This window comes from Panthera uncia, chromosome D2, assembly GCF_023721935.1.
Source record: "Panthera uncia isolate 11264 chromosome D2, Puncia_PCG_1.0, whole genome shotgun sequence".
Classification (NCBI taxonomy): domain Eukaryota; kingdom Metazoa; phylum Chordata; class Mammalia; order Carnivora; family Felidae; genus Panthera; species Panthera uncia.
Genome location: NC_064818.1, coordinates 7,040,156 through 7,059,420, shown reverse-complemented (window position 1 = coordinate 7,059,420; position 19,265 = coordinate 7,040,156). Strand labels below are relative to the sequence as shown.

The 19,265-nt window shown below is 37.0% G+C and overlaps 1 protein-coding gene across 1 annotated transcript in view; it reads right to left on the bottom strand.

Moving 5' to 3' along the window:
* Window positions 1–4,018: 4,018 nt before the first annotated feature.
* Window positions 4,019–19,265, bottom strand: part of PTEN (phosphatase and tensin homolog) — a 37,814-nt gene continuing 22,567 nt past the window's right edge. The window contains exons 5-8 of the mRNA XM_049646665.1: window positions 18,180–18,321; window positions 12,954–13,120; window positions 10,217–10,441; window positions 4,019–7,532 (exon numbers count right to left, since the gene is read on the bottom strand). Coding sequence (XP_049502622.1) covers window positions 7,347–7,532; window positions 10,217–10,441; window positions 12,954–13,120; window positions 18,180–18,321 — 720 coding nt within the window. The 3' untranslated portion in view covers window positions 4,019–7,346. The remainder of the gene's footprint in view (window positions 7,533–10,216; window positions 10,442–12,953; window positions 13,121–18,179; window positions 18,322–19,265) is intronic.

Here is a 19,265-nt window from a genome sequence, read left to right as displayed (position 1 = left end):
CGTTTGCCCATTGGTCTCAGGTATCTAAAACAGTGCCTGGCAGGTGATCCATAATGACTGACCTGCAATTTAGTTTCTTTATTGCACCATGTTGTTGGTTTTAAGACATTGCCCTTTGTTTGGGTTAATTTTAAATCCCCCTTCCCCGCTTCCTTCTCTGACCCTTCCAAAGCATGTCAGAATATAATTAATTACGCTATGGCAACAAGTCGTCCCAGGATCTCGGTCTAACTTAATATCGGTTTCTTGCTCATGCTAATGTCTAACATGTTTGATTTGAAGATGTTCTGCTCCGTAAAGTCACTCAAGACCCAGGCTGACAGAGCTGCACCATCTGAAATGTGTCCAGTCCCTGGTCACTGCCAGAGGGGAAGAAAGGAGCCCAAGGAGTGTGCGAGGAACTTAATTTGTAATGCCTTCCCTCAGAAGTGTCACCTCACTTTCACCGTCTGTTCATTGGAACGGACTAGTTACCATGGCCCCAGCCAAGCTCAAGGGGGTCGAAGTCGAGGGGAGCATATGAGAGGCTTGGTGGTCATTACTGTATCACATGTAACTCCTATTTCACAGCACGGATCACATTTTATTTTAATAAAACATCATTTCCTCTCCTGGCGTGGAAACTCCTGAGGGCAAAAGAGGGTATGTCTGTTTTGATCACTAATATTTTCCAAACATCTTATAAAAGGAAGGGACTTGATAAATACTTGTTGAATAAAAAATTTAAAACCAAATATTCAAAATAATTAACTGTTTTAATTTTTTAAAGAAAAAAATACTCTCCATAGGAAAGCATTTGTTTTTATGTCCATCAGTAGCCAAATGGAACTTGATATCAACATTTCCAATACACCAACTTTGGTTAAATGCACAAGTTTGAAAATAACTCAATGCACACATCAGATGCTACTAACAAGTTCATTAATATCCAAGATTCATTCCTGTATGTCAAAGGTCATCCAAGGTAAACATTATTTTCATTACAATGAACTGTGAGATTCCAGTGAGAACGGTTTGCCTCAATCAAAGGATTTAGTCTCTGAACTTGGGAGTCTAGCACTCAAAAATTTAATTCACCCACCCACCCATCCACACTCGCATTTATAAACTTCCCATTAGGGCAATTTAATGACAGGAGAAAGTAAAAACTGAAAGGGCATTTGTAACCACTGGGTATCATTTGGGCGACTGGATAGGGTGGGCAGAAAATACTAAAGGTGCACGTAAATTAACGCCAATAAATGACAGGCTTCAGAAAGCCACACCTAAACATTTCCAGAATTTCACTAAACAGCTGACAACCTGAAACAGTAGAGCCGTGACTACAAGCCTTGCTCCATTCCAAACAAAACCTCTAACCATTTCAAGAACAGAGGAGAATCCACATGCAACAAGACAGACATTATCTTTAATTAAAAATATATATATATAAATCCTTAACACTTCATTTAAAAATATGTGGCTGTGTTTTAAAATCTGGTAATGCTCAAAGCTGGCAGCTGACCTCACTCATATATGTAAAAATGTTATTGAAATATCAATATGTTGGTTTATACGTTACGTACTGCCCTGCAGCTGAATCTTTCTCACCAAAATTCTCAAATGACTATCAAAAAAAGAGCCGCATGTTCTAAGCCCCCAGGACACTAAACACGGTAAGTTCCAGAACTAAAGATGAACCATTCATGAAATACTATTTCTGAGATGCTGGAAACCACACTAGCACAGAGACTTAAAGACAATTGACAGACAAGCGGTAGCTTTTTCTTTTTCTTTTTTTTTTTTTTTGCAGGTGTTAAACTAACTCACTCTATATTGAACTGTTTGGGAACTATAAAAACTGAAAAGCTCATCCTCTTTTCCAACCTAGGAGGGAAATTGAAAGGTAACAGTGAAGTGAACTACTCATATAGTGTCTCACATACTCTGCTTAACTATTTGACACGTAATTCCAAAATGCAAATATTTAAAATGGCTTTTGAGGAGATGTATCTGCAATGTTAAGCTTGTCTATGCTAAATAAATGTAACTATTTTATTTACTTAGACATGTATCATCCTGATACCAACAGTATCTAAACATTCATAATTAAGCAACCGACTTGGAAAGGGCTCTCAGTAACTGCATATAATCTGCATCTGTAGCATTAGAAAGAATCAATTCACTGCTTATTTTCTGATGTAACTGAATACTGTAAGTCTACGTCAGAAATACTAACCTTATGGGCTTTGAGAGTATGCACAGTACAAATTTTATTACTGAAGAAAATATATATATGAATATACAGAAAAAAAACGTATAGTCACTGAAGAATCAATAATGGCCATGTCTCCACACGGGGGAACTAGGAGAGATTATTTTATTGTTGTTGCTATGGAAAAGTATTCTCAAAATAGCTAACTTAAGAACCAAAGGGTATTTATTACCACCAATGAAATTATCTGCCCTTTCCTGTCTTCTTCACATTACAAGCTTTTAAAGCCTGGGCCAACCAATGTGACTCTACCAAGTCTAGCTACCTACATTCTAATACATTTGTAAGGAGGAAGCCCTCTCGAAGGATGGAAAAATAGCAAGATCATGGTTATAAAGGAACAGACTTGCTCCAAAATTAACAACAACAACAACAACAACAACAACAACAAAGTGGAGAAGCAACTTAATCATTAGGCTTCCTACAGCAATCTACTTCTATAGAAAAACCAGTCCCTAACATTTCATCTTTAAAAGTTTCAAATACTGTCCTTATACCAGTTTAGACTGATTATACTGTTCCATTCACAAACCTTTCTCTCTGTGCTAGTTAACGGCACTCCGAATCAAAACTTCTACTTACGTCGTTTAAGACTAAGTCTTAGATGTCTGGCTAGTTTATCTGGCAGGAATAAAAGAGCAAAAACAGTTGGGACGTTAGCAGCAAATTCATTAGATTTAAGGGTTTGATTTTTTTGTCTGCCTTTAGAAGCCTGCATGTTAAACACTGGTGATTTTTTAATTCTCAATGGAAATGGTGATGGCATTCACTTAACCAAACTAGCTCAAACTACACTGTAGTGAAAACATGCAATAAAAACAAAATTGCCATTAAATTCCTAGCTTTCAGACATGACCAAGATCTTCTTATAAAACACAGTAATTTAAAACCCCAGTATAGTTTTCGTCCATGCTTAATAGACCTAAAAGTGAAAAATAAACCTGTGTGCATACCCACACTTTTCATAGTTTAGATGATACATTATTCACGTTCATTTTTTAAAAAAGTCACGTGAGAAAATGTAAACTTGAAATCACATTAAATTCCGCTGTTACCTAAGTGGTCTGCTTTATTTTCAAAACATTGGTGCAAGCTACACTTTCACTTATTGTCTCGCTATGCTTTGTTGAAAGCATATGCCTTCGTCTTTAAACTCTGAAGAACATTAGAAATAACCAGATTAATTCAAGTACACAAAGTCTTTCAGACTACTCTGGAATATCAACTTGTAAATGGCACAAGTCACAATGAGTAGATGAAGCTTCCCATATGTTGCCGGCAGTCTCTAGAGAATCACAAAGAATGGAAAAGTCACAAAGTTGAAATCTGAAATCCATTTGGGGAAACTATCTTCAGACATCTGGCTTAGTAGGAAAAAAAAAAAAAAAAGAAGAAGAAGAAAAAGAAGGGAAGAGAAGAGAGAGAAAAGACAAGAAAAGAAAAAGAAAAAGGGGGAAAAAAAGGCAGCAACTTTTCAAGAATCCTGAGCTTTTTCAGGATTAGAATGCTACTTAATGTGCTTGAAAGAATTTATGAAGTGCTGACTAAGGCCCTAAAAAAAGTGCCTCTCTTAAACGTGAGTAGGCGGATACTCTACTCCCAAGCTGACAAAGGCCCATGTTTTTATAACTGCAGGCTTTGCAGGACAGCAAGGAAAAAGAAAACTTACAGAAAACTTAATCACATTTGGCTGCCCATCATTTAAAATTTCAATAAATTTAAGCGATTTAAGTTACACTCTCATTTAATAAAACACCCACACAATGACAAGAATGAGACTTTAATCAGTTTTAAGTGGAGTTTATAACACTAAGAGATAAAGGGTTGTTAACAAACACAATAACAAATGGACATCTGATTGGTATGAGGCATTATCCTGTACACGTCGTATTTTTTTGTGTATCCTCAGTGCATAGCATTTACACACAGAGCCACTGCTGCACAGCACAAGAGTATCTGAAGAGGCTGAATCGGAGTGAGGCTGTTTAACAGACTGAAATTTTTTAGTATATATAATCGATATGAAAACAGATTGAACTTCTGAACTGGCAGGGTAGAAGGCAGCTGGGCCAGACACTGCAGTTCGAGCCCTCCGGTGCACAGTTCCACCCCTCCGTCCGCATGCACGACACATTGACAGTATTTAAAGGTAAACGAGGCACTTTGTGGCAACCACAGCCATCGTTATGAACATATTGCACAAATTTTCTAGAACTAAACATGTAACTTGTACCCTACTTTTACTTTTTAAAGCTGAAACATCTGATGCTGCCGGTAAACTCCACTTAAGTTTATAACCTGTGCCACAGCAAAGAATGGTGATGCTACTTCTTCAACTACGCCTTAATAATTATGGCAAAAAAAAATGTTCAAGAGGAGCTACAGAGGACTTGTGATGGTACAGGGCCCAATTGTAAGCTTTCTTAAAAGTGATGCCTTCAAGTAACTTCAGACATGTAAGCGGCTGCACATCCAAAGAGTCTAAGTAAGAAAACATTCCAGAAACTCAAAGAGATTACCTACAGAATGCATTTCAGGCTAATTATGAATACTGTCATAAATAAAGTTTTAATTAGGACTCAAAAACCTTTCAGTCATAGCAATTCTTGTCAAATTCTATGGGGATGGTAACTGAAATAAAGGGGAGTAGTATGTATAATATATATTTATATATATAATATATATATATATAATGCCATTTTTCCATTTCCAATGACTACACCATAAAATGTAAGCAAGGCTTCTCAAAAACATTGAAACATTCAAAATCAAAACCCTCATTCAGACCTTCACATTCCAAAGGAAAGATAATAACAGTGCAAAAGCCCATTATAACGTCATTATTTATGACCTGGCCCTCCATGTTACATATTGGAACAACACAAGTTATGTTTTAATATATACTGTGCCCAAAAGTGTAACAAATAACAGTATTAATAACTATCATCAAAACATGAATAGTTGATTTTCATTTTAGTCAACAATTTTCAGCTTTTACGAAAGAAAAGGTGGCATATAAATTTCAATGCTGAGATCTTAGCAACAGTTGTCTCTAACTTTACCAATTTAACTGGTGAGCAATCAGTTCTCTGTATATCAATGTTTCAATACAAATGTGTAAATCCTAAGAGCTTTGTTAAAAATTTAAAAATTTTTTATTCGTTGAATGAAACTGATGAGGTATGGAAAACATGTCAACATTATATATACCAAGAATATTTTTGATGAAGTTCTGCCTAATCTGTTCACCATCAAACTCTAAAAATGCTGCTCTAATAGGTCCTAATGCAATCTGTATTTGTAAATTAACTAGGGTCAGACCACAGCTAGTGAACAATTTCAGCACCAAGAAGTTATTGAAAATGAGATTTTACACCATTAAGAAATCAACTGGCTGGATATTTCAATGTTTCAAGGTCAGGGTAGAATTTGAAAGACACCAAATTTCGGGGGTGGGGGGGACTTCTTTTTAATAACATCTTCACATTAGCTTTACAATAGTAGTTGTATTCTGCTTAAAATCATATGCAGTCTGGGCATATCAAATATATGATATTTAAGAAGTGAAATTGAAGCCCTAGTCCTAACTCTAGCACTATGAAGAAATGATTCAACACTGCACATTAAAAGAAAAAAAATCTATTCTTTCAATAAAAATCGATAAAAGCATTATGTGGGACAATTTCTACTGAAGAAGTAAATGCCTTATTATTTGTGCAGTGTTGAAAATTTACTGCAACTCTAATTTCCTTTTTAACACAAATAATGTCCTTTTAAATATAAACATTATATGTATTCAGTATTCAAGTAAAATTCCCTAACAGTTAATGACATTTAAAAAATGTGCAAAACTGCAAAACTCATTGTAATAGAATGTGTAAGGTCAAAAGGGTGGGACGGCTGACAGCTATCGGATTGAATAAGTGCATCATAAATCTTTAAAGAAAAAAAACGCTTACTGTAGAATCTCAAATTGAAATTTCCTGTGCAGCATTACAAAATATTTTATATTCAATGAGAAAAAAAGCAGCTTGCAGGCAGCACATGAAGCATCCACAGCAGGTATATGATTGAAAACTAATAACGTAAGTGTATGCAGTCGACTGATGTAGGTACTAATAGCATCTGACTTTTCGCACTGGCCTTGATTACACAGGAGATGGAGCGGTCACTACAAGTGAGAAAACATATTTAATAAGTCATTGTCAATTTTTAAAATGTTTCAAGCCCATTCTGTGTCGATAGCCTCCACATTTATATGGTTAAGTCATTGTTGCTGTGTTTCTTATCTATGACCACATTATTTTTATATCCCTTCATTTGTGGATTCTTAACAAGTTGTGGAAGGTTCATTCCTGTACCCCAATACAGATTCACTCCCTCTAGCTGCCTTTTCTAGCACCAATATGCTTAAAAAAAAAAAAAAAAAAATGCACAAAACAACAAGCAGTGACAGCGGCCAATTCCTCAAACGTCCAGATTAATAACTGTAGCATGCTAAAGAAAGGTGCGTGGAAATAGCTGGAGACGGCATACGGTCCAGAGTCCAGCGTGAAACCCATCCCTTTCTGAGCACTCCCTCTCCATCCCCGACCCGAACACATGCATGAGAATGTAGCGGAACCCTCGAGAAACTCCTCTTAGCCAACTGCAAACTTCTCTGTTGCCACAAGTGCAGAGGGGTAGGATGTGAACCTGTATGTCACAAAACTCTTTAGCCACTTCAGTTGGTGACAGAACACAAAATGAGAAATTCCTACGTATACACATCAGTCTGTCTCCACTTTTTATAAAACTGGAATAAAATGGGAAAGTGCCATCTTTATTTATCCTAATTGAATTTTAAATGTCCTTTTGACACAAAAAGGTATATACATGACACAGCTACACAACCTTTTTTCAACTGGACAACAAGTGTCAAAACCCTGTGGATGTATAGGGTAAAACAAGATTGGTCAGGAAAAGAGAATTGTTCCTATTAACTGGTAATCTGACACAATGTCCTATTGCCATTAAAAAAAAAAGGTCCAATTTCAGTTTATTCAAGTTTGTTTTCATGGTGTTTTATCCCTCTTGATAAAAAAAAAAAAATTCAGACTTTTGTAATTTGTGTATGCTGATCTTCATCAAAAGGTTCATTCTCTGGATCAGAGTCAGTGGTGTCAGAATATCTATAATGATCAGGTTCATTGTCACTAACATCTGGTGTTACAGAAGTTGAACTGCTAGCCTCTGGATTTGATGGCTCCTCTACTGTTTTTGTGAAGTACAGCTTCACCTGGAGAAAGAAGAGAAGGTTTAAATGGAAAAATCCATAAATCTGACTAATCTTAAAAAATAGAGATCTTTACTAAGTAATTTAAGATTTGTTTTTAAAAGCGCTACGACAAATATGATCTTTAAAAGGCAGCTGCCTTTTAAATGACCCTCTTCTTCAGATTCCCTCTATGTTCTTTCTTACAATACACTAAAAAGTTATACTGGAATGTTAAAATACTAGTCTTTAATAAGCATAAGCTGCAAGCACGGACTAAGTAATTCTACAAAAGAAATGCACTGAGCCTGAAGTTCATCAAGTTTACAAAATGTATTTTCCATCTCGAAATTCAACGTACAAAGAGCTGAGTTCCGAAAGAACATTTCACTTACTACCTGTCTGAACCTCAATATGTTTTCTGATACAAATGATACTGAACAAATACAAATGCTATATCATAAAAATACTGCTCAACAATGATGTTTAGGATCCCATCAGCCCTAAAAACCTCCCATGAGGAGAGAACATCACACAGTGATCAGAACAGTGGACCAAGGGCCTTTTTACAGGCACAGCCGAGTTAACTGTCAAACAAGTCGACAAAGGCAGGTATTTCTGTTTTAAAGGCGAGGAAGCTAAGGCCCAGAGAGTTCAGGCAACTTGCTGAAGGCCACATATCTAGTAGGTGGTGGATGTGAGGCTTCGGGGAGATCTGGCAGGAAGCCCCTCGCTCATGCTCTTAAATCGGCAGCCCCTCCCCCATGGTCCAACAGTCTTCATCAATTCTTCTCTTCCACCCAAAATCCGTTCCATCAGTGACTCCTTTCAGTTCCACCTCCAAAATACCATCTGTCCCCACCCTGACAGCTTTTCATTGTGCCCCACAGCCACCACGATAGTCCAAGCAAGCACCGTCTCCACTGGATTAAACCACAGCAACAGCTTCTCAACTCACCTCACAGCTCCGTTCTTGCCTCCTCTCCCTACTCTCCTCTCCAGTCTACATTTTGAAGGAGTGGACAGAATGAACTTTTAAAGACAAAATTCAGATTATATCCATCCTGTGCTGAAAACACACCAACGTCTTCACACGCAGACTCATGTGCTTTAGTCAAAATGACTCCTCCACTGCTCCTCAAAACTACCCAAATTATTCCTGTCTCAGGACTTTTGTAACTGTCTCTGTCCTTCTCTCTTTCCCTAGATATTTATATAGCTCACTCGTTCCATTAAGGCCCTGATTAAATGTCACCTGCTTGTAGAGGACTTCTCTTAACTATCCACCTAAAAACACACACCAAATGATCTCCGCTTTATTTGTTCACAAGCACTTACCATGATATGGTACTTGTTTACTGATAACTGAAATACTTTCTATATGTAATCACAAATACATATTCTTGTGATATTAAAACAGAAAACAATAAAACTAGAGGAAGCCGCACTGTAAAAGCTAGTAATTAAGGAAAATACAGCGCTAGGTAAAAGACCATCATCAATGGAAACCCGTGAATTCTAAAAGACACTTATAGACACTTAAAAGAAATATAAGATCTAAAGCCACTTAAAAATGGATTTATTTTCACTTAAAATATGTAGCCCCTTTATTTTTATTATTACTAGCAATATTCTTATACTTACAAGCTATAGTTAGGCTTGTTGTATACTACAAAAATGGAATGAGGCAAAACAAGGAAGAGAGAATTTTTTAAAAGAGAAAGGAGAAGGGTATGGTGAAATAAAGGGGGGGAGGATCAAGTAGAATAAGAAATAAGAAAGGAGAAAAAAAGGGCAAACTAACCACTTGGAAATATTTACAGATCAGCTTTTCATAGAAAATTCTTATCTATAGACAGGAGCAGAAATACACACACACATCACATATAGATAAAAGTAAATGAAGCAAATATTTCCACAATATGAGGAAGCGGACAGAGTTTTAGAATGGGATTAACACCAGAGGATGATGAGCGAAGGCCTTCCAGGGCACGAGAGACCGAAGCTAAGGCTACAACAGGAAGGCCGAGTGCGGGAAGGGCAGGGGAAAGGCAGAGGGTTGAGAGGTACAGGGAGAAAAAAAGAACCAAAAGGACTGGAGGCAGGAGAGCTTAGCCTGTGGAAGAACTGAAGACAGCCCAGAATGGGGGACTCTCGGGGAGCAGGGGGCATATGGCTAGTGCTGATGTAGGAGGGAGGCCTGTGCTGAATTAGGTAGGTCCTTGTAGGTCCTATCAAAAAACCACAAGGTCTTTAAAAAGGATGAACAGGAGTGACACAATCACATCTATTTTAAGATCACTCTGTGGAGTTGAGAATATATGGGAAGGGGACAAAGGTAGGAATTGTAAGAACATTCCCTAGAAGTCATTCCCAAATGACTGAGCTCCCTTCTACTTCTTTCTTCCCCCAGTCCTACTTCACATCCTGCTTAAACTTAACTCCCCTTCCCAACCCCTGCCTCAGATTTCACCAAACAACCACACAGAAGAGGGTTAAGAAAAGAAAAAAAAAAACCATACTTTTTTTTTCTTTACTCTGTGTGCATCCTTGTTAGAAACTCAAGTTACTGATATGTAAATATTGCTTCTGAATAGTACTTAATTTAAAACTTAGTCATGCCAAGTCCTTCACCAGCTATACACCTAAAATTAGACACACACATACACAGAGCCACCCAACAATTCCTCAAAATGTTTTTGACTGACCTTAAAATTTGGAGAAAAGTAGCGGTTGGCCTTGTCTTTATTTGCTTTGTCGAGATCATTTTTTGTTAAAGTGAGTACTAGATATTCCTTGTCATTATCTGCACGCTCTATACTGCAAATACTATCAATTTCTTGATCACATAGACTTCCATTTTCTACTTTTTCTGAGGTTTCCTCTGGTCCTGGTATGAAGAATGTATTTACCCAAAAGTGAAACATTTTGTCCTTAAAAAAAAAAAAAAAAAAAAAAGACAGATTGTAAATTTTTTTTAAAGAAGAAAATATATCCCCTATATTAAACATCTGCCCCAAGAAGTCAGTAACCTAAGCCACGTGCCGTTTGCTATTTTGAATAAAGACAAACACACAAAACTTGGCAGTCTGGGTTATCTGCCACATCTAACTCACATAAGATTATTCTTTTGTTCACATTTTAGACCAAAATTGGAACTCCACAAGTTCCAAAATAACTTATTTTTGTTTTAAAGCCTTAAGTAAAATATCACCTTTCTTGTCTAATGTTAGCTTTAAGAAATGTTTTGAGTTCATATGTATGTATGTATTTAAAAAAAAATTGTAAGTGGATTTAATTTCCTCTGTCTCAACAAGTTATCTATTACGAATTTAATAAACGTTCCTGAAAAGTCAGCACGACTTCTCAAGATAGCAAGGCGGGTACATTTCTACTTCTGAAGCAATACAAACAAACATTAGGTGGCTCCTGTTCCTCACACGACAGTACGAGTGTACATTTGGAGACTTTCACAATGTGGGGGAAGGAAGACCAGCAATTCTGACTTTTTTTATGTTATAAAATGCCTATTTTTAAAAAATCGCTTTTTACTTATAATATGATGTCTTGTTAATCAAAAACACACCAGAAGTTCATGACTTGAAGCCTTTCCTGACCAACACACAAAATGCTCTCTCTCTCCCCTCTCCCCTCTCCTAATTACTGGAAGTTGGCCTGTACGGATCACCTGACAGTTAATGATGCGCAGCCTCCTTGTGGCATCTCATCTCATTTAAATTGCCGGTTAAATCCTTTATTCTAATTTATCTTCAAGTTCTGTTATTTTCCCAGAAAGATGGTAAGACCTTTAGGTATCTTACATTTAAAACTGTCTTTTTATCTTTTAACAATACCTAGCAATGTCATATATAAGTCTTTTAAAAAATATTAATTGCAATTATTTTAGCAAAGTCATTGAATTAGTAACTATATACATATTTACTTAGAGTCAGAACATAAGCTAGTAATATTTAAATCTCCACAAGTGGGGATTCTGTATAGATAACTGATTACACTACAACGGTTTTTGTTTAAATCACAGCAACATTTCTAACAGGTAGGGGAAATCACATAAAATGGAAATAAACATAAAGTAATCCCAGATACAGACGTTTTACAAATAATGATCTAATCTTAAATTCTGCATGTATTAATGTACAGACGATAACTGAAATAAGAACTTATGCACTCCTAAAGGTATAGGGAAACAGTGATGCAGCTGCCTGTTTTCAAAAGAAAATATAAAACTTTATGTGTGCCAGTCTTATAACAAATAGAAGGAAAAGAAATACTTACCTTAATTTTAAAACACTTGCTAATGCTTCCTGGATTATTGAAAAATAATTTTCCAAAGTTACTGAGATATATTTAACTTTCATTTATACAGAATAGGTAGGAAATGGGTTTCTGGCGGAAGAAAACCAGCTCAACGTTTTGTAGAGCTATGTGGATTCCCAGCTATGTGGATTCTGGATACAGGAGACTGTATTTCTTTGGATAAGTCAAAGTAGAATTTAAAATTTTTGTAATAAATGAAACTTCCTCTTATTTTTTTTTTTTAAAGCTAAATATCAGGAAAACAAAATCAGTCCTATTACTGAGAATGTCTAAAGACTGGCAATACATTATCTAGCATGTTCCATGAGCAGTACCAACATACAAAGGTAGTATATTTGTTCACTACTACCCCAAAAGTTTGCACCTTAGGCACACTTACCTTAAATGTTCACTCAGTATTGTAAGCCAAGACAGTTTAAGAATGAGCTCTCGCATTCCCTAATTATAGCTCAGTAAGACGCAAACCTCACTAACTTCCTAAACCTGCATATTTAATACCACATTGTTTTCATTCTTTATTACTTCCTTTGCATATTAACTGATCTTCTATCTAAAATTCAAAATATTCGATAAACTTGAGGAAGTTAAATATAAAATGATCTGGTCTCAGGAACCATGAACCCTAATGGGGGGGAAATGGTTTGTGTCATTACACAAGACCATGAAACACATCTTTATTTATACATATACACTAAATCTTCTACAAACTGATAGCCCCTTGCTAATTTCTTAGTGCCTGCTCATCCTTTCCAGAAGGATTATAACTGATTTAATGGGGTATACAATCTTTAATACTTTTACAAAATTTCTCTGCATAACCCAACTTAAAGAACGTTCATCTCAAATTATAATATGTCATAAGGACTTTCCCTTCTAATAAGACTTTTTACCATCAGAATGGCTCATCAATGCTGTAGTACGCAAAGCGTGTGCAGATTCAACAGAAAACCAATTATAATTCATGAATGTCTGTCATAAAATATATCTTATAATCTCTCCTTACAAAGTGATTTCTGCTTAACCAAATATTTTAAGCAAAAGATCTAAGGTCGCCGTCCGAGGTATGGTGAGTCCGGGTATTTTTCCCACTACGAGTAAAGTGCAAACCTTTTTTAGCATCTTGTTCTGTTTGTGGAAGAACTCTACTTTGATGTCACCACACACAGGCAGCGGCTGAGGGAACTCGAAGTACATGAACTTGTCTTCCCGTCGTGTGGGTCCCGAATTGGAGGAATAGATCTTCACCTTGAGCTGGCAGACCACAAACTGAGGATCTGCGTGGTGAGATACACATTAGCATCATTTCACAGGAAATGCCTTCAAGTGCCAGACTGCCAAAAACTGTTTAAATGATTACTATTAGCAATATACACAAAACAGTAATTCTGCACCTGTAACCCTGATCTAAGACAAATCAACGGAAAAACTAAGGTCAAAAAATATAATCAGTCCAAAAGTTTCTCTAACTCGTACCTTCAACATAAGGTTCTACTCACTGTATGAAAACCAATCTGTTTTACAAACAGTAAGTCCCAACATTAGACTTCTGGCACTGCAGTTAACAACAAATTTTAACATTAAGTTGTAAAATACCTAACATAAACTAGATTGATAATTAAAATGCTACAATAATTTCCTGGCACATTCATATTTGCTGCAGTATTTTAAAGTCTCTACCATGTAACAAAACCCACCAAGTACAAACCACTACATGTTCACAACAGGCATGAGAACATAATCTGTAACAAAGTTATACGAAATTCCATAAACGCAAGACTGAATATTTATAAAACAAAACAAAACATTAATCATGATTTATTTTACCTATAGCTCATATTTTATTTCTTAAAGGTATATAAAGCCATCATCATGAGAAACAGGAAGAAAAGGGTGTGAAATGTCCGCAAAGAAATACAACAGACTCAAGCACCAATTGAAGCACAACCCCCCTCCCTCCAAACACACTGCATTTTCATCAACACATATTTTGGCTTTGGCCCCTGTCTGTTTCAAAATAAAGGGAAGGACTACATGGTTTAGTGAGTAACCTTATGAATAAGAAGTGTGTGTTGAAGGAAATATGCCAAGACAATCAAGAAGTAAAATCCTAAGCCTGCAAAGAGTACTAGAAATTTTCGTATATGTTCCATTCGCACCCACGCGCGCGCGCGCACACACACACACACACACACACACACACACACAGGCATAAAATACTCAGCATCAAAAGGCATCATCCTTAAAGATGAAAAAAGAAATATCACATTGTTTATGAATGTGGCCAACAACTGAGAACAAAGCAAAAAGCTTATCCAAGCTAGATGAATTTTCTGGTTTAATAAACATGTGCTGGCCCATCTATGCAATATCAAAAGCAGTATCAGCACTCACATAATAAATGGGTTTGATAATAGCATCACTGGGCTTTTCTAATATGAATTTGTGAGGCATTTATTATGAGAAAAAGGGCACTCCAAAAAAGGGAAACATTCTACCAACCATCTGTCAATAATTGTCACTCCCTTGACTAAAGGTTCAAAGTACAATGAGCCATTTTACAGGATTTTACCTGATTCCGAAATTTTCTGGCTTGAAGAAGCAAACAAAAAGGTACGATTTCAAAACTGTGATAAAAATCGACCAGGATGAAAATGCCTTGTAATCTTATTAATTCAAACTCCTAATTCAGAACCTGATAGTCCTGATTTTAGGACTTTAAACTGCGTATTAACTGTATAAGCCAGATTTCAAGTGAACTACAACTAAAATGTGTATCTTCAGGAACCCCAGAATAGTCAAATCAATTCATAAGCTAATTACAATTCAGTGTTACTTAGACTTTACCCCCAAAACTAAGATAAAAAGTTTTAACAAAATTAAGTGGAAAAGATTTTTTTCAAATCACTAAAGAAAATAATTTTCCCTACATTGTGAATTCCCCATTTTAGATATCTCACACCTAATTTATCAGAAGTCCAACAAGAGTATGGTTCTGCTGACTTCTAGACACAGTTCAGATATTTTTCCTTTGATGTAACTGTGTTCTAAAGAAATGACAAGTCAATACCTGGTAAACAAAAATCAGAATTAAATTTTTTTGACATGTGCATACTGATAGAGTATTGACAGAAAAATCACAGTGATCATCTTGTTAACATTTTGACCCTTTCTGATGTTAAAAGTAGAATAACTTTTCCTTTATTTAGAAAATATTAAGACAATTCTCAAATATGAAAAAGGCCGCTAACCCCTGACAGCTTTGCAGAAAATGTTCTACTTTCACAAGTTTTCTTTTCTTCACTGACTCCTTATCTCCTCTTGAGCCCAAACCTGCAACTCCACGTCTCCATCCTCACCATCCCGGCCCCTCTGGGCCTCACCATCCCGGCCCCTCTGGGCCTCACCATCCCGGCCCCTCTGGGCCTCACCATCCCGGCCCCTCTGGGCCTCACCATCCCACCCCTCTGGGCCTCACCATCCCGGCCTCTCTGGGCCTCACCATCCCGGCCCCTCTGGGCCTCACCATCCCGGCCCCTCTGGGCCTCACCATCCCGGCCCCTCTGGGCCTCACCATCCCGGCCCCTCTGGGCCTCACCATCCCGGCCCCGTGCGACCCTTTCGTAGAAGGCTGGTTAACTTCTAGCTCTGTTTCCTGATGCTCCCCAAAGTATCAGATAGACTCACACCTAACAGACCCATACTTTCAAGCACTCACTATCCTCATGTAAACAGCTCACCTTCACCTGATTAAGACGGGGTTAAAACCCACAACATTCATGTCTCCAAGTCTCCGTGATACTCATTTTTTTCTTTCATACCTTCTCTGTGTATTAATCACATGGCCAGAATCAAAACTGACAAAATATCCAGATATAAATGGCAAAGCAAAAAGTAATCAAATCCTACTGATTGCCTTAGCAAAGCACATCTGGCTTACGGCAAGTCACACAACTGGTTTCCCTTCCCCCATTTTCCCCCATCTTGCAACCTCCACTTCCTACAAAGCCACACTTAAAACACAGCATATGCCTCCAGAATTGTCACTGATGCCATAGTATTTACCACCTCTAGTCTGATAACCCCATTCAAGGTCCTCTTATAGTCAACCACACATTCCAGTCCTCTTCTATTCTCTGTGTCTACCCTCCTGTCCAGCTCATTTCCTACTGGTATGCTTCAATGCAAGCTATTTCCTATTGCCTGTAATACTTCCTTCGGTTTTAATGCCAATCTAAGCTGTACGCTTTCTCCAATGTTCGCTGAGAATCCGACTTCCTCCATGAAACTATTTGACAAGCCCCAAAACTTTTATTTTTCTGAGTATACCATTTATAACTTATACATATAACCTCCCATTCAATTATGTATTGCTTTTGTTATAATACAACTTCATTACATAGTATTAAATCACAGTGCATAAATGGAGAACTAGAAAACTGATAAAGATTAAAAAGATGTCAGTAGTCAGTAATTTTAAAAGTTTAAATGTAATACTGAGAAGAGACCAAAAAAGAAAAGGCCACCACAATGTTTAAGTGGAAGCAGGCAGAGCACAACTGATAGATTTTTGCTGGAGGAGGTGAATGTGAAAAAATTACACTAGATAATAAGACTACTGAACTGAATGTTCTCCTCCCCTTAGCAAATGTCCCTAATCTGTAATACCTTTCTTTTGGCTCTTAAACCTGATATCTACCCTACAGGAAGAGCAGGAGTTTTTCCTTCCTTCTTCCTTCTCCTCTATGAATTTAAGTCCCTATGTCAATTACCTCTGACAGTTCAGTGCCTTGCATTTAGAAGTTTTTATCAAAAACATTATTATTGTTTTGATATAGCTGGCTAACATAACAATGTTATATTAGTTTCAGGTGTACAACACAGTGATGCCACAACTCTACACGTTACGCTGTGCTCACTATAGGTGTGGGTACAATCTGTCACCATGTGACACTATTTCAGTACCACTGACTATATTCCCTATGCTGTGCCTTTTATCAGCACTTTCAAAAATTGTACTGAGATGACAAAAGCATCAGTGAGGTCTCTCAGAAGGCTCTATATAACATGTTATATTAATAAATCTGTGGTCGTGATGAAATTATCTAGTTCTAAGAACGTAGGAAAGATAAGATGAAGGTGATTACACCTAACTGAAAAGGATAAACACAACCAAGAAATTAATTTCCTAGGTACAAATTAATTTAGGGATAGAATTTTTTAATTCCGCAAATATTTTCAAGAAGCGAAACTCAAAGCCAAAAACTAAAATCACTAACAAATTACAGAACCTCACTGAAATATTATTAGAGGTATTCGAAGAAATAATGTCGTGGGATCTTATCTACAAACTACAAAACTGCACTCTAAATAATAAATAAATAAAACGTATTTCTTAAACATGACAACATGGCTAATCACTGCCAAGGCAGAGCTAACATGCTTCTGATAAAATTCTGATACAGGAAAAAGCAGCAGCAGTCTGATCTTTCACAGGGTTGGATGATACTTCCTTCTATGCGTTCTCTCTTGACTCACTGCTCTGGGTCTGAGTATGAAGGCTCCTACCAGGCTGGCTGAGAACTCCAGCCAAGAATAGCAGAGAAGCAGAACAGGACTGGGGTGACTGAGGAAGGCTTACAGAGGTCAGGGTAAGCCAGAGGTCAATGCGAGGCAGACATCACCGACATTATTCTATTTAGTATGTATCTAGGAAGTTTTCAGATCTCAAAATATCTTCATTGTATTGATAAGCAAACACAAAGACAGGTAGACGGTGTGCCCGGGGTTATACAGTACAGCAATGACAGAGCTAGAATGGGAACTTGGACCTAAATCCAGGTTTTCTCTAATACTCCACATACTTTGACCCAACCCTATTCACTCAATATACTTCAGCTTTTCACCACGTCTTATCATTGTTTTTCTTTTTATTGTCCCAGTCACTATTACTATCACCATCTAGTCTTCCTAAGATATCGAGGAATCAGTCCCTGCCCCAACACCAATAAACTAACAAATCCCACTGCCACTCTGATGGTACATCTCTAACGGGATAGGTTTTCCAGTTACCTGATCACAATTTAGGCTGCATTTGGTAGATGCAGCAAAGAATGTTTCTTTCATAAATATAATTTTGCTTCCAAGACATTATATTTATTGGCTTTCTTAGTCCAATGTGCTAAATTGAGCTACTTAATTAGTCTGGATAGTTCAGACATATATGCCCCTGCATAAATGTTAAGTGTTGTTTCTGTCTAGATTTTTATGTAAACTTCTACATATGTTCAGAAAAGTGTTCCAATACACGGAAGGATGAGAATTTAGAGCACTTACTGCAAGTTCCGCCACTGAACATTGGAATAGTTTCAAACATCATCTTGTGAAACAACAGTGCCACTGGTCTATAATCCAGATGATTCTTTAACAGGTAGCTATAATAATAAACATAGCGCCTCTGACTGGGAATAGTTACTCCCTGGTGGACAGGAAAAAAAAGAAAGAAAAGCCACATTCAAAAGAAAAATTCCATTATAGTTATTTCACTAAATTGTTATGGTTACATGGGTTGTGCCCACTGAAGAACACACACACATTAAAAATTTGACCTTAAATGATTAATATTTAAATCCACCTCAACAACACAGTAAACCAGAGCAACATCGGTACAAAGGAAAATACGAGAAGAACTTTTCTCCCTTAAAATATAGTTATCACAATACCCTCATTTATTCAATGGTCACAGCAATTCCCCGGCCCAGGAACCCGATAAGCAAAGGCCACTGCAGCTGTGTCTTTACACACAGGGCCTCCCGTAAAAATGTATGGACTTTTATTAAACGCACAATTCCTCAAAAGCTTGGTTATTTTTCAGGCAAAAGTATATCAGAATCAGCAGCGTACATGAAGGCACAGTGCCTTTAAGAGACAGAAACAGTAGCAGCAAAAAGTGATGGCCACAGACCCCAACAAATCCAGGAACATGTGGCTGGCATAAACGGAGACAAGAGTTCCACAACAGAGGTTCCTCAAGATGTTCCCAAGCTGCACGTATCTCTTTGCGGAAGAAACCAGGGACAGACATAATGTTTGAGAAAACTTAAGTATTACAAATGCTAAAAATATATTTAATTCATGTGCTATTAAAAAAACCCCACTTATCTAAAGAAAAAATCTAATGTGCGCAGCCATGCATTCATTAGTGATGCAGAATAAATGAGGCATTAGGGTACTTATTTAAGGTTTCTTTTCCTATTACATGTGTGACTTCAGAAAAATCTTAAGCATTTTAACTTAGAAATAAAAGGCAAATAGTAACATTAAGCTGTCTGACAGTTAAAAGTGACTTGCAAAAAAGTTAAAAGTATATTCAAGAGAAAAAAGAATGAGCAGTATTTGTAAGTTGTTATCTAAATTTCCTAA